This window comes from Mus musculus, chromosome 14 (genome assembly GCF_000001635.26).
Source record: "Mus musculus strain C57BL/6J chromosome 14, GRCm38.p6 C57BL/6J".
Classification (NCBI taxonomy): domain Eukaryota; kingdom Metazoa; phylum Chordata; class Mammalia; order Rodentia; family Muridae; genus Mus; species Mus musculus.
Genome location: NC_000080.6, coordinates 41,532,510 through 41,557,032, shown reverse-complemented (window position 1 = coordinate 41,557,032; position 24,523 = coordinate 41,532,510). Strand labels below are relative to the sequence as shown.

Sequence of the window (24,523 nt, the reverse complement as noted above, 5' to 3'; positions counted from 1 at the left end):
TTCAGAGTTCTGGTCTCAGGAAGTAAAGAATTTTTCTTGAATGGAAACACTACAAAACTCTCAGTAGAGTTCAGGAAAAGGTGGATGGGCCTCATTCTTACTTTGGGCCTATTGTACCCAAATACAGGGAGGGATTCATCCCTATACTATTTGATTGGAATGCCTGCTGCATTGCTCTCCAGGCTCAGAGATAATCAGCTACCCAAAATATAACTATTGCTTTTTCATTACCTATTTTCTCCAGTTCTCCATAAAGGTTATTCATCTGACTACCTGAGAGACAGAGTGGGCTTCTGACTACCCCACCATCCCCCCAGACACCTTGGACCAATGTCATAGTGATATTGCATAGCTCAAGATGGTAGACAAAGACAACACAATCAATTTGGAAAGGCTTTACATGATTTTTCCACTATTTTACTGGAGAGTTTAGGTAGCATTTTAGCATGCATTCAGCACACGGAGGTCAAGAAGGCAGAAGGAACAAATGTCAATGCCAAAGAGAGCCCCTCCTGAAATTATGGATCCATTAAAATTGAGGTTTCACTGGACCCGAGGCCTGTTCATCCTCTATCCATCCAATTGAGTCTTAGGTATCTTATGAATACAGGATCATATTCCAATCTCCAACAGACTCAGGCCTAGAACTGGGAACTCAAAAAGGTAGAAACTGGAGAAGTGAGAGCTAATGGGACTACGAAGAAGCAATCCAATGTCCCTGTTGGCCTTTGTTCACAGATGCCTATCTTGTCTGGTTGTTTTGGAGAAAGAGAGATTGTGGGATTTTAGCTTTTGAAGAAGGGATATAAACTTTACAATTTGATGTTGCCCCTGTCCCTGACTTCTTCTATTGCCAAGTACAAGTTAGTTTTCATTGCAAAGAAATGGGGTTGTAAATCAGAGATTTCATGAAAACCCATGGCTCACTTTATTGAAACAATGTCTCCTCTCAAGGCAGTTGCACACTAACACATATACTCCAACTTGTGTAAAGGTAAAGGTACAGAAGTAGGTTTCTGTCCTCTGGGAAACAGAGACACCTGGGTAAATCGACTGTTTATTACATGAATGGACCCCAGTAGTACATTTATATTGGAGAAGAATCTCCCTCATATAAGGATCCTAATGAAGATGAGCTAGCCATGCCATGGCACTAACAAACTCTCCCCATTCAAAGCACTGGACTTGTAGTGAAGCAGAGAGAAATCTCTAGCATTGGAAGGAGAAGTTGCCAAGAGGTATCTCCAGGGGCAAAAGAGAGACTCCAGGAAAGGGCACCTCAGAAACTGGTCAGATGGGGCAAGCTGGTAAGCCGGTAGGCCATGGAAGTTCCAGGTGACATCATCAGTAGCCACTTCCCTGGACAATCTCTTGTATCCAAAAGAACCCTAGAATCTTCTGTGATGTTGCCAGTGTTGTGGTAACCAGCGCAGCTTGTGGGGTATTCCTTCAGATCCTCATGGGTTCCCAAGCAGGCATGTTGTCCATGCTCCTCAGGGTATTTCAGAGAGAGAATAGAATACACACAGACACCAGACCAAGGCAGAAGGAGGCCGGCCGCCCATCGTGGTGGGAAAGGGCAAGAAACAACTGGTCATGGAGAAGGCACAGTGAGTCCTGGGCAAGGTTTGGGGAGCTCCCTGGGGGATGTGGGCTTCAGCTGGTCCTTCCAGGAACAGGGATTGTGATCTGGATCCTTCAGATTCCTCAATGGTAGAACCAGAGTCAAGAGTGTCTGATGATTAGTTTTACAGACAGCCTGGTATTGACAAGCCTGCAGGGGCTTTGCTGAGAGATCTTAATTTCCCACTGAATGGCAAATTATGCAAAGACCAAGCTCTGTGAGATTAGAAGTGTTGTTCTCAGGATGGAGTGTTCATGTACTTCATCTTTTTTATTTTTTAAGAGATCTATTTATTTATTATATGTAAGTACACTGTAGCTGTCTTCAGACACTCCAGAAGGGGGAGTCAGATCTTCTTACAGATGGTTGTGAGCCACCATGTGGTTGCTGGGATTTGAACTCCAGACCTTCGGAAGAGCAGTCGGGTGCTCTTACCCACTGAGCCGTCTCACCAGCCCCATGTACTTCATCTTAATATAGTTTCCTCTAGGTTACATGAGCATGTGATGCCAAGAACAGAGAGAGCTATTCCCCTGCCTATGAATCAAGGTCTCAGACAGTTTGGTATTGAACGCACATGATGTGGACTGATACACAGTCTGGGTTCCTGTAACAGTGTACGAGCTCTCATCATGCATTTAAAGAACACTAGAAAAGCGTTGGCTAGTATGCTGAGAGGTACGGCTTTGGTTGTCAGATATGAGCCGACAATGCCCTCCATTTATTCTTGCCTGGCCCAGCTTATGCATTTCAGGGCTAGGGCGATTACAATAGGAAGTCGGGCATATGTTTAGTGATGGTGGTTTTGAACATGGACCTAGCTGAGGAGCCCAGCTTGAAGACAGCTATGATGCACTATCAGGGATTCTCAGTGTCTCTAGATTTTCCTCTTCCTCAGGCTTCTGTGTGGGACAAAGCATGGTTTCCCTTTCCCTGCCCTATTATCTCTACAAGGTTACTAGTGTTTTTCTACCTACAGGGTCTGCTGGGGAGGCATCACCCCAAGCCCCCACCATCAATGAGCAGGAGAAGAGACATGAGAGGTTGGAGAAGCTCAAAAGAGAGCTTCAGAACATAAAAAATGCCAGAGACGAACTCCAGGGAATCCTGGCCAACTACACTAACAAGGATTTAAATGACAGGTAGTCATTATGCCCAGTTCTTTGCTGACTATCTTGGGCCATCCCTGTTAAGCCCAGATTCCCTCATACCACAGGTGGCTACAACTCCAGGCTGTTTACATACCCAAATCAATTTTGCTGATTGGAATTTCGATGCAGAACTTCAAGTTCAGATAGGAGTAAGATGGGGTCACAGGCACTTTTGATTCCTCCAAAAGTAATTCAGAGCCTGTGGCAGGAATCACAGTCTGAGGATGAAGGTAGTAATGTGTGAGCTCCCCTCCTGCCATTTAAGTAGCTTACACAGGTGTTGGTTGGTGGGAGATGCTAGGTAATGTTTGTTTATAGCCAATCCTTTCCATAATTGACCAGGTGGTAATTTGGGTCCAATTGGTCCTGTCAACAGATGGAGGGGCCTGTCACACATACTGCCTTTCAGTATGACTGGATTGGCTGCAGTTTATAATTACTTTTCTCAAATTTTTTTCAATATACTCTCAGATAAACCTAAATTGATTTATTTACTTGGCATTCTGATTGACTGTGTGTGTGTGTGTGTGTATCTGTGTCTCTGTGTGTGTTTGTGTGTGTGTGTGTGTGTGTGTGTGTGTGTAAAAGAGAGAGCTAGAGAGAGAATGAGAGAGATACTGGGTGCATGTGAGCTTGTGTGTGCATTTGTGGATGTGTGTGTTCCTGTGTGTGTGTGTTCCTGTGTGTGCAGCTTAAGATCTAGAGAGTCTGTATCATGTGATATATCCTGAGGTTGTGCCTGACTCCATTTCCAGGCAATAATAGTGAAGAAGCCAGGGAGGTTCATTTTTAGTAGCACAGCACTTAACCTCTGTGCTCACTTTGGATGCACATTGGAATCTCCTGGTAGGTTATAGAGGCTTTTCCCTGTAGATATGATTATGTCCTTTAGGAAATGGTGTAGCAATAGAGCCAAGTATTGTCAATACCGTGTCTAAAACCAGGAGGAGAATCATACAGATTTAACGTGGACCCAGGCCTGTGACACAGATTACTGGAAAGTTCTGGGAGAACTAGTCTATTCTTTCAAACCCCTACAGGGAGCTGAGGCAGATCCGCACCCTGCCTTTACTTCCCTGGGCTTACTGGCCCAAGCTGAAGAGTAATAAGTTTAATAAGCACCAAGTGGAACCGGTAACAAGGAGCTAGGTCACGTGACATATATGGGGTGGGGTAGTGCATGATTCAGCTTGAATGGAAATGATCCTTGTATCCTTAGTTCGCGGGACAATTTGTTCCTTGTCCATGCCCTCCCACAGGATCAACTTTGAGACAATCATGCTTGAGATGCAACATGACCAGGTGATGACTGACCTGAAGAGAATGCCCCAGGACATCAGTGAGGCCTTGTTCAAGTGCAAGCAGTTGACTAAAGAAAATCAGTTCTACTGGTGAGTGACTAACAGGGTCATGACCCAAGACCTAGGCACAGGATATGTCTGCCAATCCTTGTCTTTGAACTAAAGTGGGGACTCAGGTTCTATAATGTTAGTCTCTAAACAATAAGCCTGCCTCCTTCAAACAAGGCACTAAGATTTTAACATCTTGGATAATTTTGACCAAGTGTGAAGAGACTGGGAGCCCCTCAAGCCACTGTCCTTTCCAACTAAGTATCCTCAAGATCGAAAAGGTGTCCACCATGATGGAGATATCAATCAGCCTTGGTCCTCTTGGGCTCTGAACATAGATTTATAGATGGGGTTTCCAGGAGAAACATAGAAAGATTCTGTGATGCTTGGGTCTCTTCACTCCTAGAGAATTTTGCCCCAGGTGGGTTTTTTTATACCACAGACTTATAAGCACATATAGACCCCATGTTCTTTTCAGGGAGATACATGAGTCTCTCTTTGTGTCAGGGTTTTCAAAAGTACCTTGGGTCTTCTGGAAAGTGGCAGTCCTCTGGATTTGATCTCCCTCTATGGCCAATCTGGATACTTGTTTGGGGCTGCCTGGTGATCAGGGCTAATGATGAAGGAATGGTCTTTGGAGGAATGGGAGGAAGGTGGATGCTTCCTGGTTTCACCATGTTTTGTTTGTGGCTCAGCTTCAGGAACTGCCACCTCCTGATTGAATCTAACCTCATCCAGCACAAAGTCAGGATGTTGAGGAAGGAGAACAGACAGCTGCTAAGGGAGCAGATTGCATTGGAAGAATGCAACATAGAAACAAAAATACTATGTAAGGAAGGCAGCCAGAAGATCAAAGACCACTATACTAAGCAGCAGCAGGTAGGATGAATGAAGCATCAGGGGCAGAATGCCCTAATGTGTGATCATAAACACAGTTAAGCCTATGTAACCATCCTGCACCTTATCCAGGCTCTCTCCTATTTCTCATCCAGTTTTACACTTCTGTGATAATTTCCAAGACTTTCTGTGGACTTACTTTCTTTTGAAGAAATTGGATTTCTGCCATGCCCTCTCCTCCCCATCCTAGTCGGCCACCTCTAGCTTGCCACTCTAGGCAGAGGAGATCCTGGACCCCTGAAAGCCAACCCTTGAGGCTCTATGGTATGGAGAGGTTCCTCAGGTTGCCACTTCCTGAATTATCTAGGAACCAGGTCCTCTGTCCTGCTCTATGGCAACTCATCCTGAGGGGCTTGGGCTTGCCCCTCAGAAGGACAGAAGGGCAGGCTCCAATTTTATTTTGTATATGTGTGTGTATGTGTGTGTGTGTGTGTGTGTGTGTGTGTGTCATGGCTTGGCTGAAAAGATGCAGCGTCCTTTCACTGTCTCCAAGATGAGGTACTAGTACAGGATGGAAGTACCTAAGGAGCCATAAGCATAGCAGGGCTATTGGATTTTGTTTTTGTTTTTGCTTTTGCTTTTTTTTCCTTCATGAGTATCCCCTTTAGAGTTCAATGCTTACCCTTGGGAAGATTTGCATGAAGCACACTCTTGCTGATTACAGTATCCTTTCAGTGTGCATGAATTTCCTGTGACATGGTTTCTCTGGGGATTCCCAGATATAGGGGTTCACAAGGAGAGCCAAGGAAGGATTCAGCACTCCAGAAATAATAAGAGCCTTCACTTCAAAGTTTGCTAGGCTCCCTAGAAGGCCTCTGTTTAATGTTAGATTCAGACACTGATACACACTTATTTTTCAATATCAAGTATTTAGACTATTGGAGAAATATGGTGTTTTACTATAACTCCAGCACAGTGTGTAGTTCACAATCCATTGTCAAGCAATTTTTTACATTTGAGAAAAACATCCAGGCCCAGGAGCTCTCTTCCCCTTCTCCTATGGGGATATAGGAAATATCTCAGATGAAAAGTGATACTGGATTGTCCTGCTGAGTAAAGCTGGTATTTGCAGGATCGCTGACATGGCAAGATCTCACCAGGCTTTTTTTCTCTCCCTCCCGTAGGTCTGAAATATTCTGCAGAAGCTCAAACAGATCAGAGACCAGGTCAAAATCTTGCTCAGACACAACTGTTCACCAGGAGCACTGGGTGTGCAAAGCAAATTAACCACCATTGCATCTAATCCTTGTAACCATGGCAATCTTGGGCTGCATTTTCTTCTTTTTTGGTTTGCTATGGGTAATGAGGCCTTTATTTTGTGTAGCCTCTGGTCCAGCTAGACTGCCTGTTTGGAAGGCTTCAGAGAAGTGCTGAGATACATCAAGATCTGCTCGGCATTCAGGAGTCCTCTGAGAATGCCAATTTTGGCTGGTCCTGTTGGGTCATCTGGAATTATATCATGGTGATCAGTCAATTGAATTTGAAAAACTTTGAGGTATCATCTGTAACATCTCTCATGTTAGCCTTGGAAGGACTAGTCCATCAGCAGAACACCCACCCCAATGAAGCATGCCTATATTCATCCTGAACAGATTATTACCATCAGTGACTGCCATTGCACTATTTCACCAAGGCCAGCAACAGGCTGTAGGTATGTTATGAACATCTGCAGCAAGAGAATGATGCTTAGCTTAATTATTTTGTTTGGTTTTTGGTTAGAGTTTTGATTTCTTTGTATCTTTGGTTTTCCTGTGTTTTCATTTGAAGTTTCATTATATATTCACTATCTTTTTGTTACTGTAATTAATTTGCTTTTTTGCTAAGTCTATATACTGTATAAACTGACTCCCCACTTTAAGTTGTTATTGAATAAAATTAGTGTATTGTTATGGATAAAACATCATCTCTAATTATTTCTGTCATAAGGACAATCTGCATTTATGTGTGGTTCATACATAGTCCTGTAACACTAGAAGTTTCAGGCAAGAATGGGACTCTTCAAGTTTCATGTTGTTTAGGCTTCATAAGTAGAACCCAGCCAGCCAGAGCTCCACAGAAAATTGAGTTAATGTGTCAAACTATGTGGATCCAAAGTCAGGATGAAAAAAGTATCCATGCTCTATCTCTATAGTCATAAATTTAGCTACAGTTATGATGTACTCTCCTGGGCATGACCACATCGGACAAACAAATAAGATACACAACAGTATTTCTCTAATACATCCCAGGAAATAAAAATATTCACATTGAGTAATTAAAATCTTCTGAATTATAAAGTAATTTGGATAAAAATGACCTTCAAAAGTCATTTCATAATTGAATGTTTGATACCTACCTCATAAAAATGTTTTAGGAAGGACTAGTAGATATGGCCTTGCTGGAGGAATTTTGGCACTGGAGGTTGGCATTGAGGTTTCAAAAGCTCATGCCAGTCCCTGCCTCCGTCTTTGTCCCTGTCTTTGTCACTATCTCTCTGCCTCTGTTGATCTCACAATGTTTCTCTCTTTTTTTCTATATCTCAGTCTACACTCTCACTGTCTCTGTCTCTGCTTCTGTCTGTCTGTCTGTCTGTCTGTCTGTCTTTCTGTATCTATCTCTTTCCTCTGCCTCCTCTATATGTATCCGATGTAAGTTCACCTACTCCTCTAGTGCCACGATGTCTGTATGCATGCCTGCCTGCCTCCTGCCATGTTCCCCACCTTGACAATCCTGGATCACCCTTTTATATTGTTGGCCAAACCCAATTGAATATTTTCTTTATACATTATCCTGGTCAAGGTGTGTCCTAGCAATAAAACAGTGAATAAGAAAGCAAAACAAACTCTTAATCAATGGAAAGATCAGCTACGAGATGGGAGAAGAACTTCACGAAGTGTACATATGACAGAGAGTTCATTTCTAGACAATCAGATGGTGTTAAAAACTAAACACCAGGAAACCTGCCTGTTAAACATTAAAACATTTTACATTTAAACATTTCAAAATGTTCTATGGCTGTCCATGGTAGAGCACACCTGTAATCCCAGCAGTCAGATGGCAGAGGCAAGAAGAACTGAATGAGCCTCCGCACAGCCTGGTCTATGCACTAGATTCTGGGACAGCAGGGATAAGTAGAGAGTCCCAGTCTCAAACACACTCCCTTCTAATGTTCTGTCAAACCGAACAGAATCTTCAAAAGAAGAGAAAGAAATGGATCATAGATATGTATTTAAATGTTTAATATCCTTCTTCATCAGAAAAATGCAAATTAAAATAGTTTTAACCTTGTATCTTACTGCAGTCAGAATGGCTATTACAAGTAGACTAAATGACCACAACTCTTGGCATGACTGTGGGGTAAGAGAGTATATATTCACATGTCCAGACATTATGAAAAACAGGAGAAATGTTCTGGAAAACATTGCTAGAGATAGATCTTCCATAAGAACCTGCTGTACTATTTGTGGTGGTTTGAATGAGAATATATTTGAATACTTGGTCAACAGGGTATAGCACTCTTTGATGGTATTCAGAGCTATGGCCTTGTTGTGGGGGTCGGCTTTAAAGTTTCAAAAGCCCAGCTCAGGGCCAGCATCCCTGCTTCCTGCAGATCCAGATCCAGAACTCTCAGCTACTTCTCCAACACCATGTCTGCCTCTGCATGATTCTGTCAAAACAAAAATGTACTAAAGTTCTGAAATGGTAAGCAGGCCCCCATTTAAATGCTCTCATTAAAAGGTCCATCATGGTCCTGATGTATCTTTCTAGCAAGGGAACACAGACTCAGACACTATTCCAGGGCATATAGCCAAAGGCATTATCCTAAGACAGAGACCTGGGTGTGCTCATGTTCCCTGCTGCTTTATTCACAATAGTCAGGACATCAAAACAACCCAGACATAAATATAACTGATGAAAGGATAATGAGTACATGGTTCATATACACAATGGTAATGAACTATGACAATATTAATGAAATTTACAGGTTAATGGATGGACACATGAATAATATTTTTGAGTGATATAACCCAGACCCAAAAGGACAAATACCACATCATGTGTCTTATGTGGATGGTAACATTGAATGTCTAGAGATGTGCATTTAAACTGCAGTATCCATAGAAGGTAATGCACTAGTGTTGGGTTATAGGAGGATATTTCAAGAAAATAATAGAACACATAATTTGTGAAGGAGAAAAAGGAAAACAGTAGGACAGAGTGAGGTAAATGTCTTGGGAGATTGCAGAGGAGTGTGGTGGCTTGAATATGGGAGTGGTACTTTTAGGAGTTGTGGCCTTGTTAGAAACAGTGTGTCAGTGTGGAGGGTAGGCATTGAGACCCGCATACTAAACATATGTCCTGGTGTCTCCTCACATCAATAAAACTCAGACTACACCTGGGACAGTAGACTACCATGTCCAGAATTTGGTAAAGTTGAGTGGGTTGGAAGTCCCAGACCCACAGTAGATGGCAAAAGTGTCACCTGCTTCCTACCAGGCCTCTTTCATGGGACCAAAATCTCTATATAGGAACATGGCCTGTGGTTATTTAGAAGAGAATAGGGTTCTCCCTGCTAATGAGGTAATAGAAGATGGTAGGGTTCAGTCAATAAGCTTCCCTTCCTGGACATTCCTTCCTCAGAAGTTACTTAACTTCTAGTCTAACCTTAAGATATGTTATGGTTTCATTTCCATGAAAAACAATCAATAAACAGTTTACAACCAAGGACTGTCTCTCTCATCAAACCAACTGTGGGTTACATGGAGAAAAAGCCTTTGCCTACAGAGCCTTGCCATCTAAGTCTCCAACAGAAGGCCCCTCAATACTCCTGGGCTAGTCACCTCTGAGCTAATCCAGAATTCCCCATTCCCTGATTTCAGGGCTAGTTCTTAGCCTGCTGGCCTCCTCCATGCTCAGCTCCTCTGAGAATTCTAGCAGTGCCTGCATGTCCAAGATTCTGAGAACCCCTTGCCCAGTTATCCTTGCAGGCCAGCAGGGTCAAACCTGCTGTGAACTCTCTGCAACCCAGCACTGTCTGGATGTCCAGGATTTTGTGGGTCCCTGTCCCCAGACTCCTAAACATAGGCCCTTGGAATTCAGAACAATATACTACCCAATGAAAAGCCCAGGGCCAAGTTTGGGTTATCTTGTTTTGGGTTGCTCATCATTGAGTCTCAAACACTCTCCCCAATCATTAAAGACTACTGCCATTTCCTTCCTTCTTTTCTGGAAGATAATGGTAAGAACACATTGCTGAAGAAGATGGTATCTGGCACAGGCATCAATTCAGGCATCTATCTCATTATTTTCTGTGTGTTGAGAACATATTTATCACTCTTTTGCAGTTACTTGGAGATATTTGGCCCATTACAACCCACCAAATTTCTATAGATGTGGTAATCCCTTGGTAGCCGAGATTGTAACTCCCTGTCCCCCATCACTCTCCCAACATCTGTCTTAAGATCTGGCAACTGTTATTCTAATTTCAGCTTCTCTAAGTGGGCTAAACTGAAGAGGGAGCCCAGGGCCTCATGTATACCAAGCAGCAAACACTACAGGAGAATAGACTGTACTTCACCACAACACACTGCACCACACCACACTACAGTATACTACACTAGAGAACCCCCAGTCCTCCTGTTTCTCTGAGATCAACTTTCTTTCTTAGCCCTTTCTCAGCCTTCCTGCATGGATTATCTGCCCAAACAAGGTGAATGTAATAAAAGAAAGTGAACATTTTCTACTTTCATAATCCACATTGAAATTTACTGTGAACTCTGTGCAGAGTTCATGACCACCAGGAACACCTGGCCTCCCTTCTCCCCATTGTCACTTACTTGGTTCCCTCTCCATTTTTTCTGTTGTCTTTCTAATCTGAGGATACAGCCTTGGATACTCAGATTTTGGGTACTTTGTCCTTTCCTTCAGACCTCTGTATTTGCTGTGTCTCCCCTTAGGACTCTGTGCATCAGGCTGAGTACTTAGTAGAGCTGTTTCTAACTCTGCATCAGCAGATACTCACAAGAGCTTCTGGCCCTCAGACAGGTGGTTCTTCAAAGCTTTAGAGAAGAGATGTGACTCTGAAGAACACCCTAACTGCTGCAGATGGATGGCTGCTGAACAAACTCCATGACTAGTTGTCCCAGGAGGGTTTTGGGACTCCTCCAAATCTGGCTGCACTGCAGCTTCTCCTAGAATTCAATGTGGATGCCTTACAGGTTAAGAGGATCAGTCAAGTACCAACAAGGTGGCCACATGGACGCATCCAGAAAGGCATGGTACAGGAGAAGCTGAGAGTCCTACATGTTCATGTGAAGGCTGCTAATAGAACATTAATGTCCAGGGAGCTAGGGTGAGGGTTTTGACCACACACACAGTGTCCCATATACTCTAACTTGGCCACTCCTTTTTATGTTGCCACTCAGTGGGTTGAGCATATAAAAACCATAACAAATATTGATGCAAAAATACTCACTAACGTCTTGGTAACTGTTTCTAATAACACATGCAAATGATCACTCACCATGACCCAATACGCATCATGTATAGGATGTAAGAATGATTCAATGTTTTGGAATTCATCAAAGTAATATACTATGTAATAAATTTAAGAAATTATTATTTGATCATCTCATTAGATACTGTATCATCCCACGGATGCAGGAATGATTCAATATATGGACATCCATCAATGTAATCCACTATATAAAATAACTTAAAATATATTGGACAATCTCATCAGATGATGAAAAAGTGTTTGACAAAATACAATATAACTTCAAGATAAATGCATTGGAGGAATCAGAAAGTCACGTTTCAGAAAGAAACGAGCAAAATAGAGCAACCCAGTTGCCAACATCAAAATATATGGAGAAAAATTTGAAGCCATCCCATTAAAATCAGAGACAAGGAAAGACTTCCCCCTCTTCCCCTATGTATTCAACATAGTCTTTGACATTTTAGCCAGAGCAATCAGGCAAAAATGCCGATCAAAGTGATACAAATTGGAAGGGAGGAATTCAAGACACTACAATTTGAAGAGTATGGAATATTACACATAAGTGAGCTCAAAAAAATCCAGGAGAGAACTCCTACAGCTGATAAACCACTTCAGCAAAGTCAATGGATACAAAATTAACTCGAACAATCCAGGAACTTTCCTCTACTCAAAGGATAATTATACTGAGGAAGAGATTTTTTAAAACTACATACTTCACAATAGTCACAAACAATATCTTGGCGTGACTCGAACAAAGCAAGGGAAAGATCTGAATGACAAGAACATTAAGTCTCTGAACAAAGAAATCAAAGAAGACCGTAGAAGGTGGAAAGATCTCCCATGGTCATTGATGAGCAGGATTAATATAGTAAAAAAAGGTCCATTTTGCCAAAAGCAATCTACGGATTCAATGCAATCCCCATCACAATTCCAACTCATTCCTTCACAGAGATAGAAAAAGCAATTCTGAAATTTATCTGAAATAACATAAACCCCAGTATAGCAAAAGCTATTCCTAACAATAAAAGAATGGCTCAGGAAAACACCATCCCTGATCTCAAAATATACCACAGAGCAATAGTGATAAAAATGTCATGTTTCTGGTATAGAGAGACAAGTAGACCAACAGAATAGAATTGAAGACCTAGAAATGAACCTACATTCATATGGTCACTTGATCTTTGTCAAAGGAGCCAAAACCATCCAGTGGATAAAAGACAGCATTTTCAACAATTGGTGCTTGTTCAACTGGCAGTCTGCATATAGAAGAATGCAAATTGATGTATTCTTATCTCCTTGTACAAAGCTCTAGTCCAAGTCATTCAAGGACCTCCACGTAAAACAAGATACATTGAATCTAATACAAGAGAGAGCAGTAAAGAACCTCAAACACATTGTCACAGGGGAAATGTTCCTGTACAGGACACCAATGACTCATGCTGTATGACCAAAAACAGTGTCAAATTGAAAACCTTTGTAAATCAAAGGATGCTGCCAAAAGGACAAAATTGCACACACATATAGGGATAACTTCTGTACCAACCCTACATCTGATAGAGGGCTAATATCCAAAATATAAAAAGAACTCAAGAAGTTACACTCCAGAGATCCTAATAACCCTATTAAAGTATGGGGTACAGAGCTAAACAGAAAATTCTCAACTGAGGAATCTTGAATGGCTGAGATGTACTTAAGAAATGTTCAACATCTTTAGTCATCAGGGAAATGCAAATCAAAATGACCCTAAGTTTCCACTTCACAGCATTCAGATGGGCCAAGAACAAAACCCAGCTGACAGGTGATTCTGGCAAGAATGTGAAGAAAGAAGAACATTCCTCCATTCCTGGGGGGACTGCAAGTTGGAAAAACCAATTTGGAGATCAATCTGGCAATTCCTGAGTAAGTTGGAAATGGTTCTACCTCAAATACAGGTATACCACCATGGTACATATATACCCAAAAGATTCTCCAATATATTAATAGGACACATGCACCACTATGTTCATAGCAGCCTTATTTATAATGACCAGACTCTGAAAACAACCCAGATGTCCCTCAACAGAAGAATGGATACAGAAAATATTGTACAGTGTACAGAAGTACTACTCAGCTTTTAAAAACATTACTTCATGAATTCAAAGGCCAATGTTTGTAAGTTGAAATATCATCCTGAGTGTGTTAATCTAGTCACAAAAGGATACACATGGTATGTAGTTATTGATAAGTGGAAATTGGTCAAAAAATGCATGGAATGCCCACAATACAACTAACAGACCACGGGAAACCAAAGAAGAAGGAAGATCACACCAAAGTGTAAATGCTACAGTTCTACTCAGAAGGGGGAAGAAAAGAATGTTTGGAAGTAGGAGGAGAGAAGGATCTGGGAGGGAGAGAAGAGTAGGAGGTAAAGGGGGTTCTGGTTCAGATATGGGAGGAGATGGGGAAGAACTACAGAGGGAAAGTCATTTGAAAGGAGGTCTGTCCCCATTGGGGAGGGGGAACTGTGTGTAGCCACTATAAAGTCTCAGATGCCAGGGAGCCAAGAGATTCCCATATCCCAACAGGGAGGACATTAGCCTAAATACCAAACAAAGGGGAAGTAGGAACTATACAGACCATATTTATTGGATAAGCATGGCAACCTTTTAAGGTTGGGGCTACCCAACCACCTCAAAAGTATTAATCCAGAATTCCTTCTCTCAAAAGGAAATGCAGGGATAAAGAGAGGAGCAGAGCTTGAAGGAAAGGCCATCCAGAGACTGCCCCAACTTGGGATCCATTCGATCTGGAGTCACCAAACCCAGTCACTATTGCTGATGCTGTCAGGAGCCTGGTTTCTTTCTTTCTTTCTTTCTTTCTTTCTTTCTTTCTTTCTTTCTTTCTTTCTTTCTTTCTTTCTTTCTCTCTTTCTTTCTCTCTTTCTTTCTCTCTTTCTCTCTTTCTCTCTTTCTCTCTTTCTCTCTTTCTCTCTTTCTCTCTTTCTCTCTTTCTCTCTCTCTCTCTCTCTCTCTCTCTTCCTTCCTTCCTTCCTTCCTCTCTCTGTCTCTCAATGTCTCTCTATGTCTCTCTCTGTCTCTCTCTGTCTCTCTCTGTCTCTCTCTCTGCCTCCCTCCCTCCCTCCCTCCCCCCTCTCCTTTTTTCCCCTCAGGTGGAAGAACATTTTTGTTCCTTTTCCCTAATCCCAGTGTAAAAATGATAGATAACTTTTGTATCAAGTTAGGATTATGTAGGATTTTGGGTAATCAGGAGATGACTCAGTACATCAGTATATAGCAATGGTTCTCAACCTTTCTACTGCTGCAGCAAATCTTTTACGTACTTCTTCATGTTTTGGTGATACTCCCGCCCTCATATCATGTAATTATTGCAATGCTACTTCATAAATGTAACTTTTGGTATTGGTGTCTCTTGAAATGCTATGCATGCAGCCAAACATGAGAACGAGCTAGTGGACCTAGATTCTGAAGTTAGGACAAGGACTGAAGGAACAGAAGGGGCTTGTAACCCCATAAGTAGAACAACAAAATCAATCAAACAGAGCCTCACAAAACTCACATGCACTAAACCACCAAGCACATAGTACATGAGGGGATATCCAGAGTTCCAGCTGGATACGTAGTAGAGGAATGCCTTATCTGGCATCAATGGGAGGGAGTGCCCTTGGTCCTGTACAGGCATGATGATCCAGGGTTGGGCAATGCTAGGGCACTGAGGCAGGAGTATTTGGACGAGGGGGTATAGGAGCACCCTCATACATAGAGGCAATGCTAGAAGTAGAGGGGATGAGGTTTTTGGAGGGGGAACTGAGAAGGAGGATAACATTTGGGATGGAAATACATAAGAAAATCAATAAAGAAAAAGTAAAAATAAAGGTATAAAAATCACAAATGGGGCAACCCTGGAGAAGGACAACTTACAAAAAACATCAGGGTCTACAGATGCAAGCCTCACCAACAGAACATAGAAAAGAGAATCTCAGGCAAAGGAAATACCATAGATGATAATAATAGATGATATTAAAAAGTCACTCAAAGAATATACAGAGTAAAAAATTCCTAACTCAAAACATCTAGCTAATGCAGGACACAATAAAAAGAACAAAACTAAGAATAATGGAAAAAGAAGTGGGTGAGGGATAACAGTTCAAAGACCCAGAAAACATCTTCAACAATATGATTTTTAAAAGTCCTTAACCTAAAGACAGAGATGGCCTTAAATTTACAAGAAACCTACAACACACCAAATCATTTGGACCAATACAGAAAATCATCCTATCACATATTAAACCAAAGTATAAATGTACAGAATAAATAAAGAAAATATTACAAGCTCTAAGGAAAGAAAGTCAAGTAACATACAAAGAAAGACCTATGAGAATTACATTGACATGTCACCAGAAATGGTAATATCTAAAAGATCTTGGACAAATGTCTTTCAGACTCTAAGAGAACACAAAAGCCAGCCTTGGCTACTATACCCAGAAAATTCTTTATGACCATAGTTGGAGAAAATAAGATATTCTGCGACAAAAACAAATTCAAACAATATCTTTCCACTAATTCAGCACTACAGAGGATACTAGAAGCAAAATTCCAACAGAATGAGAGTAATTATACCTAAGAAAACACAAGAAATGAATAATCTCACAAGAGCCCCAAAGAAAGGGAAAAGCATGTTGTCTCCATTCCCTGCCCTATTATCTCTACGAGTTTACTAGTGTCTGTCAACCTACATGGTCTGTTGGAAAGGCATCACCCCAAGCCTCCACCACCATTAAGCAGAAGCAGAGAATGAAGAGGATGTAGAAGCTCAAAAAGTTTCTCCAGAAGATCAAAAATGAGAGAGACGAACTCCAGGGAATCCTAGCCAATTACACTAACAAGGATTTGAACAACAGGTAGTCATTATGCCCAGTTCTTTGCTGACTGTCTTGGGCCCTCACTGTTAACCTCAGATTCCCTCATATCACATGAGCCTACAACACCAGCCTGTCCACACATCCAAATTCATTTGGCTGAATGGATTTTCGACACAGAACTTCAAGTTCTGATAGTCCTGAAATGGGAATCAGGCAATTTGTTTTCTCCAAAGGTAAATCAGAGCCTTTGGTATGAATTACTGTCTGGGCATAAGGGTTATAGTGTGTGAGCCCTAATCCTGCATTGTAAGAATCCTATACAGGTATAAGTTTTGGGGAGATGCAAAGTACACTGTGTTTATGGCCAATCATGTTTGCAGTTGACCTGGAAGTAATTTGCGTTCAACTGGTCCTGTCAACAGCTGGAGGGGCCTGGTCCCACATACTGTCTCTCAGTATAACTGGATTGGCCATAGTTCATCACTGCTTTTATCAAATTTTATTCACTATACTATTAGATAATGTGTGTTCATTTGGCATTCTGATTGTGTTTGATTATGGGGGGGGGTCAGTGTGTGTGTGTGTATGTGTGTGTGTGTGTGTGTGTGTGTGTGTTCCACTTAAGAGCTGGAGTGTCTGTATAGTATGCTGGGGCCTGGGATTTTGCGTGACAGAATTTCCAGCCAAAAATAGTGAAGACAGAGGGAGCCTCACTTTGAGGAGCAGAGCATATGAGCTATGAGCTCACCTTAGGGGCACACTGGAAATGTAGTATCCTGTAGATACTGATTATGTCCTTTGGGAGTTTATGTAGCAACAGAAGCAAGGATTGAAAATTCCTTGTCTACAAACAGATGTGTCATCACAGGTTTTAGGTGGATCCAGGACTACGGCACAGGTTCCTGGAAAGTTCTTGGAGAGCTAGTCTATTTTTCTTGCCCCTTACGTGAGATAAAGTAGGTCAAATCCCTGCCTTTACTTCCCTGCCTCTACTGACCCCAGGAAAAGAGTAATAAGTTTGATAAGCTCCAAGTGGAACTGGTAACATGGAACTATGTCGTGGCATATATGTGTTGGGGTAGTCCACGATTCAGCTTGAATTAACATGATCCTTGTATCCTTAGTTCATGGGATTATTTGTTCATTGGGCCATGCCCTCCCACAGAATCAAAATTAGGACATTCATGCTCAAGATGTAACATGACCAGGTGATGACTGACCTGAAGAGAATGCCCCAGGACATCAGTGAGGCCTTATACAAGTACAAGGAGTTGACTAAAAAAAATCAATTCTACTGGTGAGTGACTAACAGGGTCGTGATTCAAGCACTAGGCACAGGATATGTCTGCCCATCCTTGTCTTTGAACCAAAGTAGGGGCTCAGTTTATATACTGTTTGCCTCTAAACCAGAAGTCTGGCTCCTTCAAAGCAAGGCTCTAGGATTTTTACCTCTTAAAGTCATTTTGGCCAAGTGTGAAGAGTCTGTGAGCAACTCAAATCATTGTCCTTTCCAACAAAGTATATTTGAATGTAGATACATAGATAAGGTTTCCATGGGACACCTAGAAAGACTGTATGTTGGTTGGGTCTCTTCTCTTCTCCTAGAGAAAGTCTGCCTTCTACCTACAGGTGATTTTTAAATAACATGGACATATAAGCACACATGTGTTCCAGGTCCTCTTGAGAGATACTTAAGTCACTGTTATTGTCACAGTTTACAGATGTACCTCAGCTTCTTTTTTTTTTTTCCATTTTTTATTAGGTATTTCGCTCATTTACATTTGCAATGCTATACCAAAAGTCCCCCATAGCCATCCACCCCCTCTCCCCTACCCACCCACTCCCCTTTTATGGCCCTGGCGTTCCCCTGTACTGGGGCATATAAAGTTTGCGTGTCCAATGGGCCTCTCTTTCCAGTGATGGCCGACTAGGCCATCTTTTGATGCATATGCAGCTAGAGTCAAGAGCTCCGGGGTACTGGTTAGTTCATAATGTTGTTCCACCTATAGGGTTGCAGATCCCTTTAGCTTCTTTGGTACTTTCTCTAGCTCCTTCATTGGGGGCCATGTGATCCATCCAATAGCCGACTGTGAGCATCCACTTCTATGTTTGCTAGGCCCAGGCATACTCTGACAAGAGACAGCTATATCAGGGTCCTTTCAGCATAATCTTGCTAGTGTATGCAATGGTGTCAGCATTTGGAAGCTGATTATGGGATGGATCCCCGGATATGCTAGTGTCTACATGTACCTCAGCTTCTGAAATATGACTGTCCTCTGGATTTGACCTCTCTCAATGTGATGCTCCGTGGCCAATATGGACAGTTGTCTGGGGCTGTCTGGGCACCAGGGCCCATTGTGGCAGGGATGGTCCTTGGAGGAGTAGGAGGAAGATAGATGCTGACTTGTGTAATCATTTGTTTGTTTGAGACTCGGCATCGGGCACTGCCACCTCCAGTGTAAATCTAACCATCTCCAGCACAAAAAACATCTCCTTCCACACAAAGTCAGGATGTTGTGGAAGGAGAACAGACAGTTGCTAGAGGAGCAGATTGCATTAGAAGAATGCTCCAAAGAATTAAAGAGGCTGTGTAAAGAAGGCAGCCTGAAGACCAATGACGTATGTACCAAGCAGCAGCTGGTAGGATGCATAAATCATGAGGAGCAGGTTGCAGTCATGTCTAACCTTAAACACAGTCAAGCCTAAGCAACCATCTTGTACCTTATCCAGGCTCTCTCCTATGTCTCATCCAGTTGTTCATTTCTGTGATCATTTCCAAGACTTTCTGTGGAGTTATCCTCTTTCAAGAAACTACATATTTGGGAGTAAACAATCCTGCTCAACTGAAAGCTGCATTTCCTTATGATAGATAGGTTGAACACATAGTACACAAGTACATGCCAGTATGCTAAATGAGTTCCATGTGCTTGCCTCCAGTAGTAGCACAGAATGTTGATTGATGAAGCCAGAGCTTTAGCTCATTTGCTTCTGAGGGGTCATGTGAGATCATAGGCAGTACAAAATTTGCAAGTATTAGATCCCAGTGTAATTGCCATATGAGAGGAAATCGTTGACTTTTGTGTGTGTGTGGGGGGGGGGGTGGCTTGTATGCTTTCTTTCCCCTTTCCCTGCATTGCAAGATGGTCTCATCACTCTGCCTACATCTTGGCTCACACTGAAAGAGCCTGAGCAGGTACTTGTCATGACTGTTTTCTCTCAGTGTTGCTAGAGTTCTTTCCTGGAGCTTATATTCTGGAGATGACAGGGATGTGAGAAAGGCTTCTCTCCGCCTGAGTGTTGGTGTGAGAGATGTGAGGCTTCAAGAATGAAATTTCAATAACACTCTCAACCTAGTCTAAGAAATGTGGCCCCTAAGAAATATTAGTGCCCAAGGGATGGATAGCAGAGTCCTGTGTCTCACATTAAACATAAGCGTTCCATAGTCCCCATCCAACTGTTTCTCTACCATCCATTGTTATCTCCTCATAGTTTTCTACTCACTTATGATTATTGGACAGAGAGAGTGACAGGTATATATATATATATAGAGAGAGGGGGGGGGGAGAATGTGTTTGTGTGTGGCATAAGCATGTCTGTACCAATATGTATATTGGTGGGTGTGTTGAAAGTCCAGTTATTTATGTAAGGTTTTGTTCAGTTTTTCTTTTCTTTCTTTCTTTCTTCCTTTCTTTCTTTCTTTCTTTCTTTCTTTCTTTCGTTCTTGGAACAGCATCTTTTTGTTTGTTTGTTTGTTTTTCATTCAGTCTTTCTGTAACATATTCTCTAGAACCCAGGTCTGTCACTGAACCTGAGACTTCCTCTTTTGTTTAAGCTGTCTGACCAGCATCTATGAATCTTCTGTCACCTCTCAGGCAGAGATCTTTGTATGGTTTGGTCTCAATTAATTGTTAGGAGGTTCAATTGCTCATATCTACGAAGATCATGGTGTTATTTTCTATAATTTTATACAAACAGTTTAGCGTTTTGGTTTTTTTTATTTGTTTGTTTTTGTAACTGCCAATTCATTAACAAGGAGGAAGACAGTGCTGTCTGCTTCAGGTGCCAGCAACAAATTGACTCACTGTGCCTTCTCATGAGTTTTATCTCATCAAGATGGAAACTTAAGAAAATGGAGGTAGGGCTGGTGAGATGGCTCAGTGGGTAGGAGCACCGGACTGCTCTTCCGAAGGTCCGGAGTTCAAATCCCAGCAACCACATGGTGGCTCACAACCATCCATAACGAGATCTGACACCCTCTTCTGGAGTGTCTGAAGAGAGCTACAGTGTACTTAAATATAATGAATAAATAAATCTTTAAAAAAAAAAAAAGAAAATGGAGGTAAGGAGGGGGTAGACCAGAGGTGGTCTTACCCAAGAAACCTGGGCTACATGTTATCCACAGTGGAGTGTTTCAACAATTAATACCTTTCTAAACCAAGAGAAACCATGTTGCCAACACTTAAAAGTGAAAGAAAACATAGATAGTCCAACCCACCTTTTCCAAATCTTACCATGTGACCTCAGATTCCCCTTCCCAGTCCTTCCCTCATTCATTGCCACTTCCAGACCCTGGGTTTGGAGGCCCACCCATGTGAGAAAAAACCGCAAAGCAGGCATGGTACCTTTAGAATACGAGTATGATATGGGGTACAAAAGGAGCGCTCAAAAACAGCTAGCTGAAGATATGAGACAAAACGGGGCTCCAAGGATTTCGATGTTCTTATTGAAAGAACACTTAGGAACCTAAAACAACAGCCTATCCTTCTAAGATGGGAGTGTGGGGCTCTTGGAGGTCAGGGGGCAGGAGTCCAGGCACCCCGGAGTCACAAAAGATGGTTCCCTGGCCTGGTGTGAAAGCATTGGTGTTGGTTGAGGGACCACAGAAGCCAACTTACCTGGATTATCATGGCTCTCCATCCACTGGTCCTCAGACTCCAGTGGCCCTGGGATCAAGCTTCTTCGTGAAGTTCCACTTCTGTGTCTGTCTTCTGCTGCAGGGCCTTCACAAAGCACTCTTTCTCTTGCCTGTCTCGTGGACGCTGGCAGGGATCACAGGTGATACTCAGACCCCTGTGTCAGGAGGTGAGGACACCAGGCAAGATGTGACCTTCGTGGCCACTTCCAATCCAGCCACATGCTCTTGTCCCCCTCCCAGTTGGTCACTGCTAGCCTTCCTTTCTAGGCAGAGGAGTTCCTGGACCCCTGACAGCAACCCCTTCCAGCTCTATTGTATGGAGAGGTGACTCAGGATGTCACTTCCGGAATTATCTAGGAACCAGGTCCTCCAAAATTCTCTATGGCAGCTATCTCAGAGCAGAGCTTCTTGGCCCAATACACTCCTAGGACAGAAGGACAGTCGCTAGCTTTATTGTTTTCTAATTAAATTCTTTAGTAATAAAAAGTTAAACATGTTAAGTATTTAAAAAATAAAACTTAGTCTCCTTTGCCTTCATTGCACTAAGATAAACCCCTGGAACCTAATGAGTGTCTTACTGTCTTCACAAATGGATTCATTGAATCCTACACTGCAACCCTTTGCTGATGTTGTTTTGCTGAGTGTATCATAGACATAATTTTGCTTCTGTACAGATTCCCTCTCATTGTTTTGCAGAATGCTGCATTTAAGAAAAATCAAGGCATGTTAAGTCACTAACCTCTTATTGGCTGACATTATTAACGTGTGTGTGTGTGTGTGTGTGTGTGTGTGTGTGTGTGTGTGTGTGTGTGTGCTTGCACGCGCCTGCGCGTACACTCGCACAACTGTGTTTTTAAATTGGGTATTTTCTTTATTCACATTATCCCGTTTCCTGGTTTCCCCTCAAAAAAAAAAAAAAACCTCCCCCAATTCCCTTTCCACTCCCCTTCTTACCAACCTACCCACTCCTGCTTCCTGGCCCTGCATTATATCACATGCACTGTAATGTGTTGAATTGCAGCTACTTGATAATATCTATGGCTAACTATTTTTATTGGTGGTAGAGAGTCTTATGAGAAGTAACTAAGCTAGGTTTAGAGAGCAGAATATATTTCACCTTGGAGCTTGCTGGAGGATGTTCTTTTGAACCCTCTTTTTTAGAACCTTGAATCTTGTGTGGACCCACTTGTGTGTGCAGAGGACCCACTTGTCTGTTCTATATCATACTTGTAGAAGCAGCAAATATCTGCATGGAAAAAGTTCCTGACCAGGAAATCAGCACAGGCCCAGGCAGCACAAGTTGGGTTAATTTAAGAATCGATTACACAGCTCAGGTCCCAATTCTTCCTCAGTTGTCAGGAAATGTGCTGTAATATAGCACTGTTTTCATTGGTGTGTGTGTGTTTGTCTGTGTCTGTATGTTTGTGTGTGTATGTGTTTTAACCCAGGTGTTTGTGTGCATGTTTATGTGTCATATTTGTGTAATGGTAGCTGCTTCTTTTAGGTGCAAGTATATAGTACTGTTCATTCATGTATTCTTTTCTTTTATGTATGTGTGTATGTATATGTGAAGGCACGTATTCATGTGTTTCTGTACACATATGTATGTATTTGTTTGAATATATTCACATAGTCACTTGGTGAGCAAACACCTTAAATGATATAATAGAGGACACCTTAAAAGAGAAAAGTACTCTGTCAGTTCATTTTGCATTGGGGAAACAGCTCTTCATCATGCCTCTCCACCTAGCTCACTAGAACAAATGGAGACAAACATGGTGTAAAGTCAGATTTTGAAGGGTTTGTAGAGGGAAAGGTGCTTATCTGTATTGAAATCATTCGTAAGAAAAGAAAGGAAGGTGGAACCTGGAATTAGCAATGAGCCTGCTGTGTTAAACCCATTTGGCTGAGAGTCAAAAAGGCTGGTTAAGCCTTTGTGTTCCCTCTCTGCACATCATGAATAGTGACTGCACAGTGGAAGACCAGGGGGCTTCTTACATCTTCTTGGCATCCTAGTTTGTTTTTCTCTTTGCCTGCTACCATTTTCTTTCCAACTTTGCCTATGCTTCACTCAGTCTCCCTTCCTTGGAGTTTGTTCAGGGCGTTATGATTTGAAAGATTGAGTTCTTTGGAGTTGAGAATGTCCCAAGCCGAAGGACCATAAGTATGGTGAAGTGTAAGAACAGGGCTGCCTCAGACAGCCCCTTAGGCTCATGATAGTCAGAAGAGCAAACACTCTGTTCTGTCTGTAGCCCTCTGTAATTCCTGTTATTAAAAACAGCTTTAAAGTTTCACCAGCTCAGGACAGGTATTCTTGCTTCCTGGAATTCCAGATACAGAACTCCCAGCACCATGTCTGCCCATATGATGCCATGCTTTGGCCAAGACAAAAATGTAATAAAATTAAAATTAAATTAAATTAAAATTAAAATTACTTGAAAATATAAGCCCAGTTTCAACCTCCCACATCCAAGGCTACATTTTCCTACCATCTAAGTAGTGTAGCTGCATTTCCATCCAGGTCAATACCAGACAGTGGGCTTATGGCAAATATAGTCTAACATCTCTGCATTTGGTCTGCCCAGTGGCTTTTCCACACCTTTACTGCAGGGCAAAAAAGCAAAACCACACTAAGAGAAGGAGGTAGTATGGAGGTGGGATAACTGACTGAAGACTTTTGAAAGGCTACATGGAAACCAACAATTGTAGAACCATTATAATATACAAGTCCATATAAAGGAGGTTTAAATAGAATTAATCTCTTATGCTCTGACAATGCCTCCCCTAAATCCCATAAACTATCACATGAAAAACCCAGGGGCAGTTTTAGGTTATTTTGTTTTGGGTTGTTCATCATTGAAGTCTAATACCCACTCAGGAAACATTAAACATTAAGCATTACATTATACTACACTTCACTACACTACTCTAGCCAACCCCACACAATGTGTGTATCTCTCCATGTTTAAATGTTCATGTGTACTACATATATCAGACACACACATACACACACACACACACACACACACATTTTTATAAAAAAATGTTTATCTAACAACCACTGAAGAATGTCATGACCTGGCTCCGACTTTCCATTCTTCAGAGAATGATGATCTGTAAGCAGAGCCAAAAGTTAGAAATGCATAAGGCATTCAGTACTTAGTGAAAGAAATGCATAAGGCATTCAGTACTTAGTGAAAGGCTTGGTCCTGGGTAACCCCCTAGGCTGCCCCTACCATTTCTCATTGCAT

At 42.0% G+C, this 24,523-nt stretch overlaps 2 protein-coding genes across 3 annotated transcripts in view; one reads left to right on the top strand and one right to left on the bottom strand.

The window, feature by feature from the left end:
* Positions 1-21,608, bottom strand: part of 1700049E17Rik2 (tandem duplication of RIKEN cDNA 1700049E17 gene, gene 2) — a 45,881-nt gene extending 24,273 nt beyond the window's left edge. The window contains exon 1 of one of the 2 annotated variants that reach the window (XM_030247558.1): positions 21,253-21,608. The gene's annotated coding sequence lies outside the window, so the exon portion shown is untranslated. The remainder of the gene's footprint in view (positions 1-21,252) is intronic. The other variant, XM_030247560.1, reaches the window with a different exon arrangement.
* On the top strand, positions 1,412-6,919 carry Gm7970 (predicted gene 7970). Its single transcript, NM_001378709.1, has 5 exons — positions 1,412-1,610; positions 2,604-2,766; positions 4,035-4,166; positions 4,820-5,003; positions 6,146-6,919. Exons 1-5 carry the CDS (start codon positions 1,460-1,462, stop codon positions 6,149-6,151), a joined length of 636 nt encoding a protein of 211 aa, NP_001365638.1. The 5' UTR covers positions 1,412-1,459; the 3' UTR covers positions 6,152-6,919.
* Positions 21,609-24,523: the final 2,915 nt, after the last annotated feature.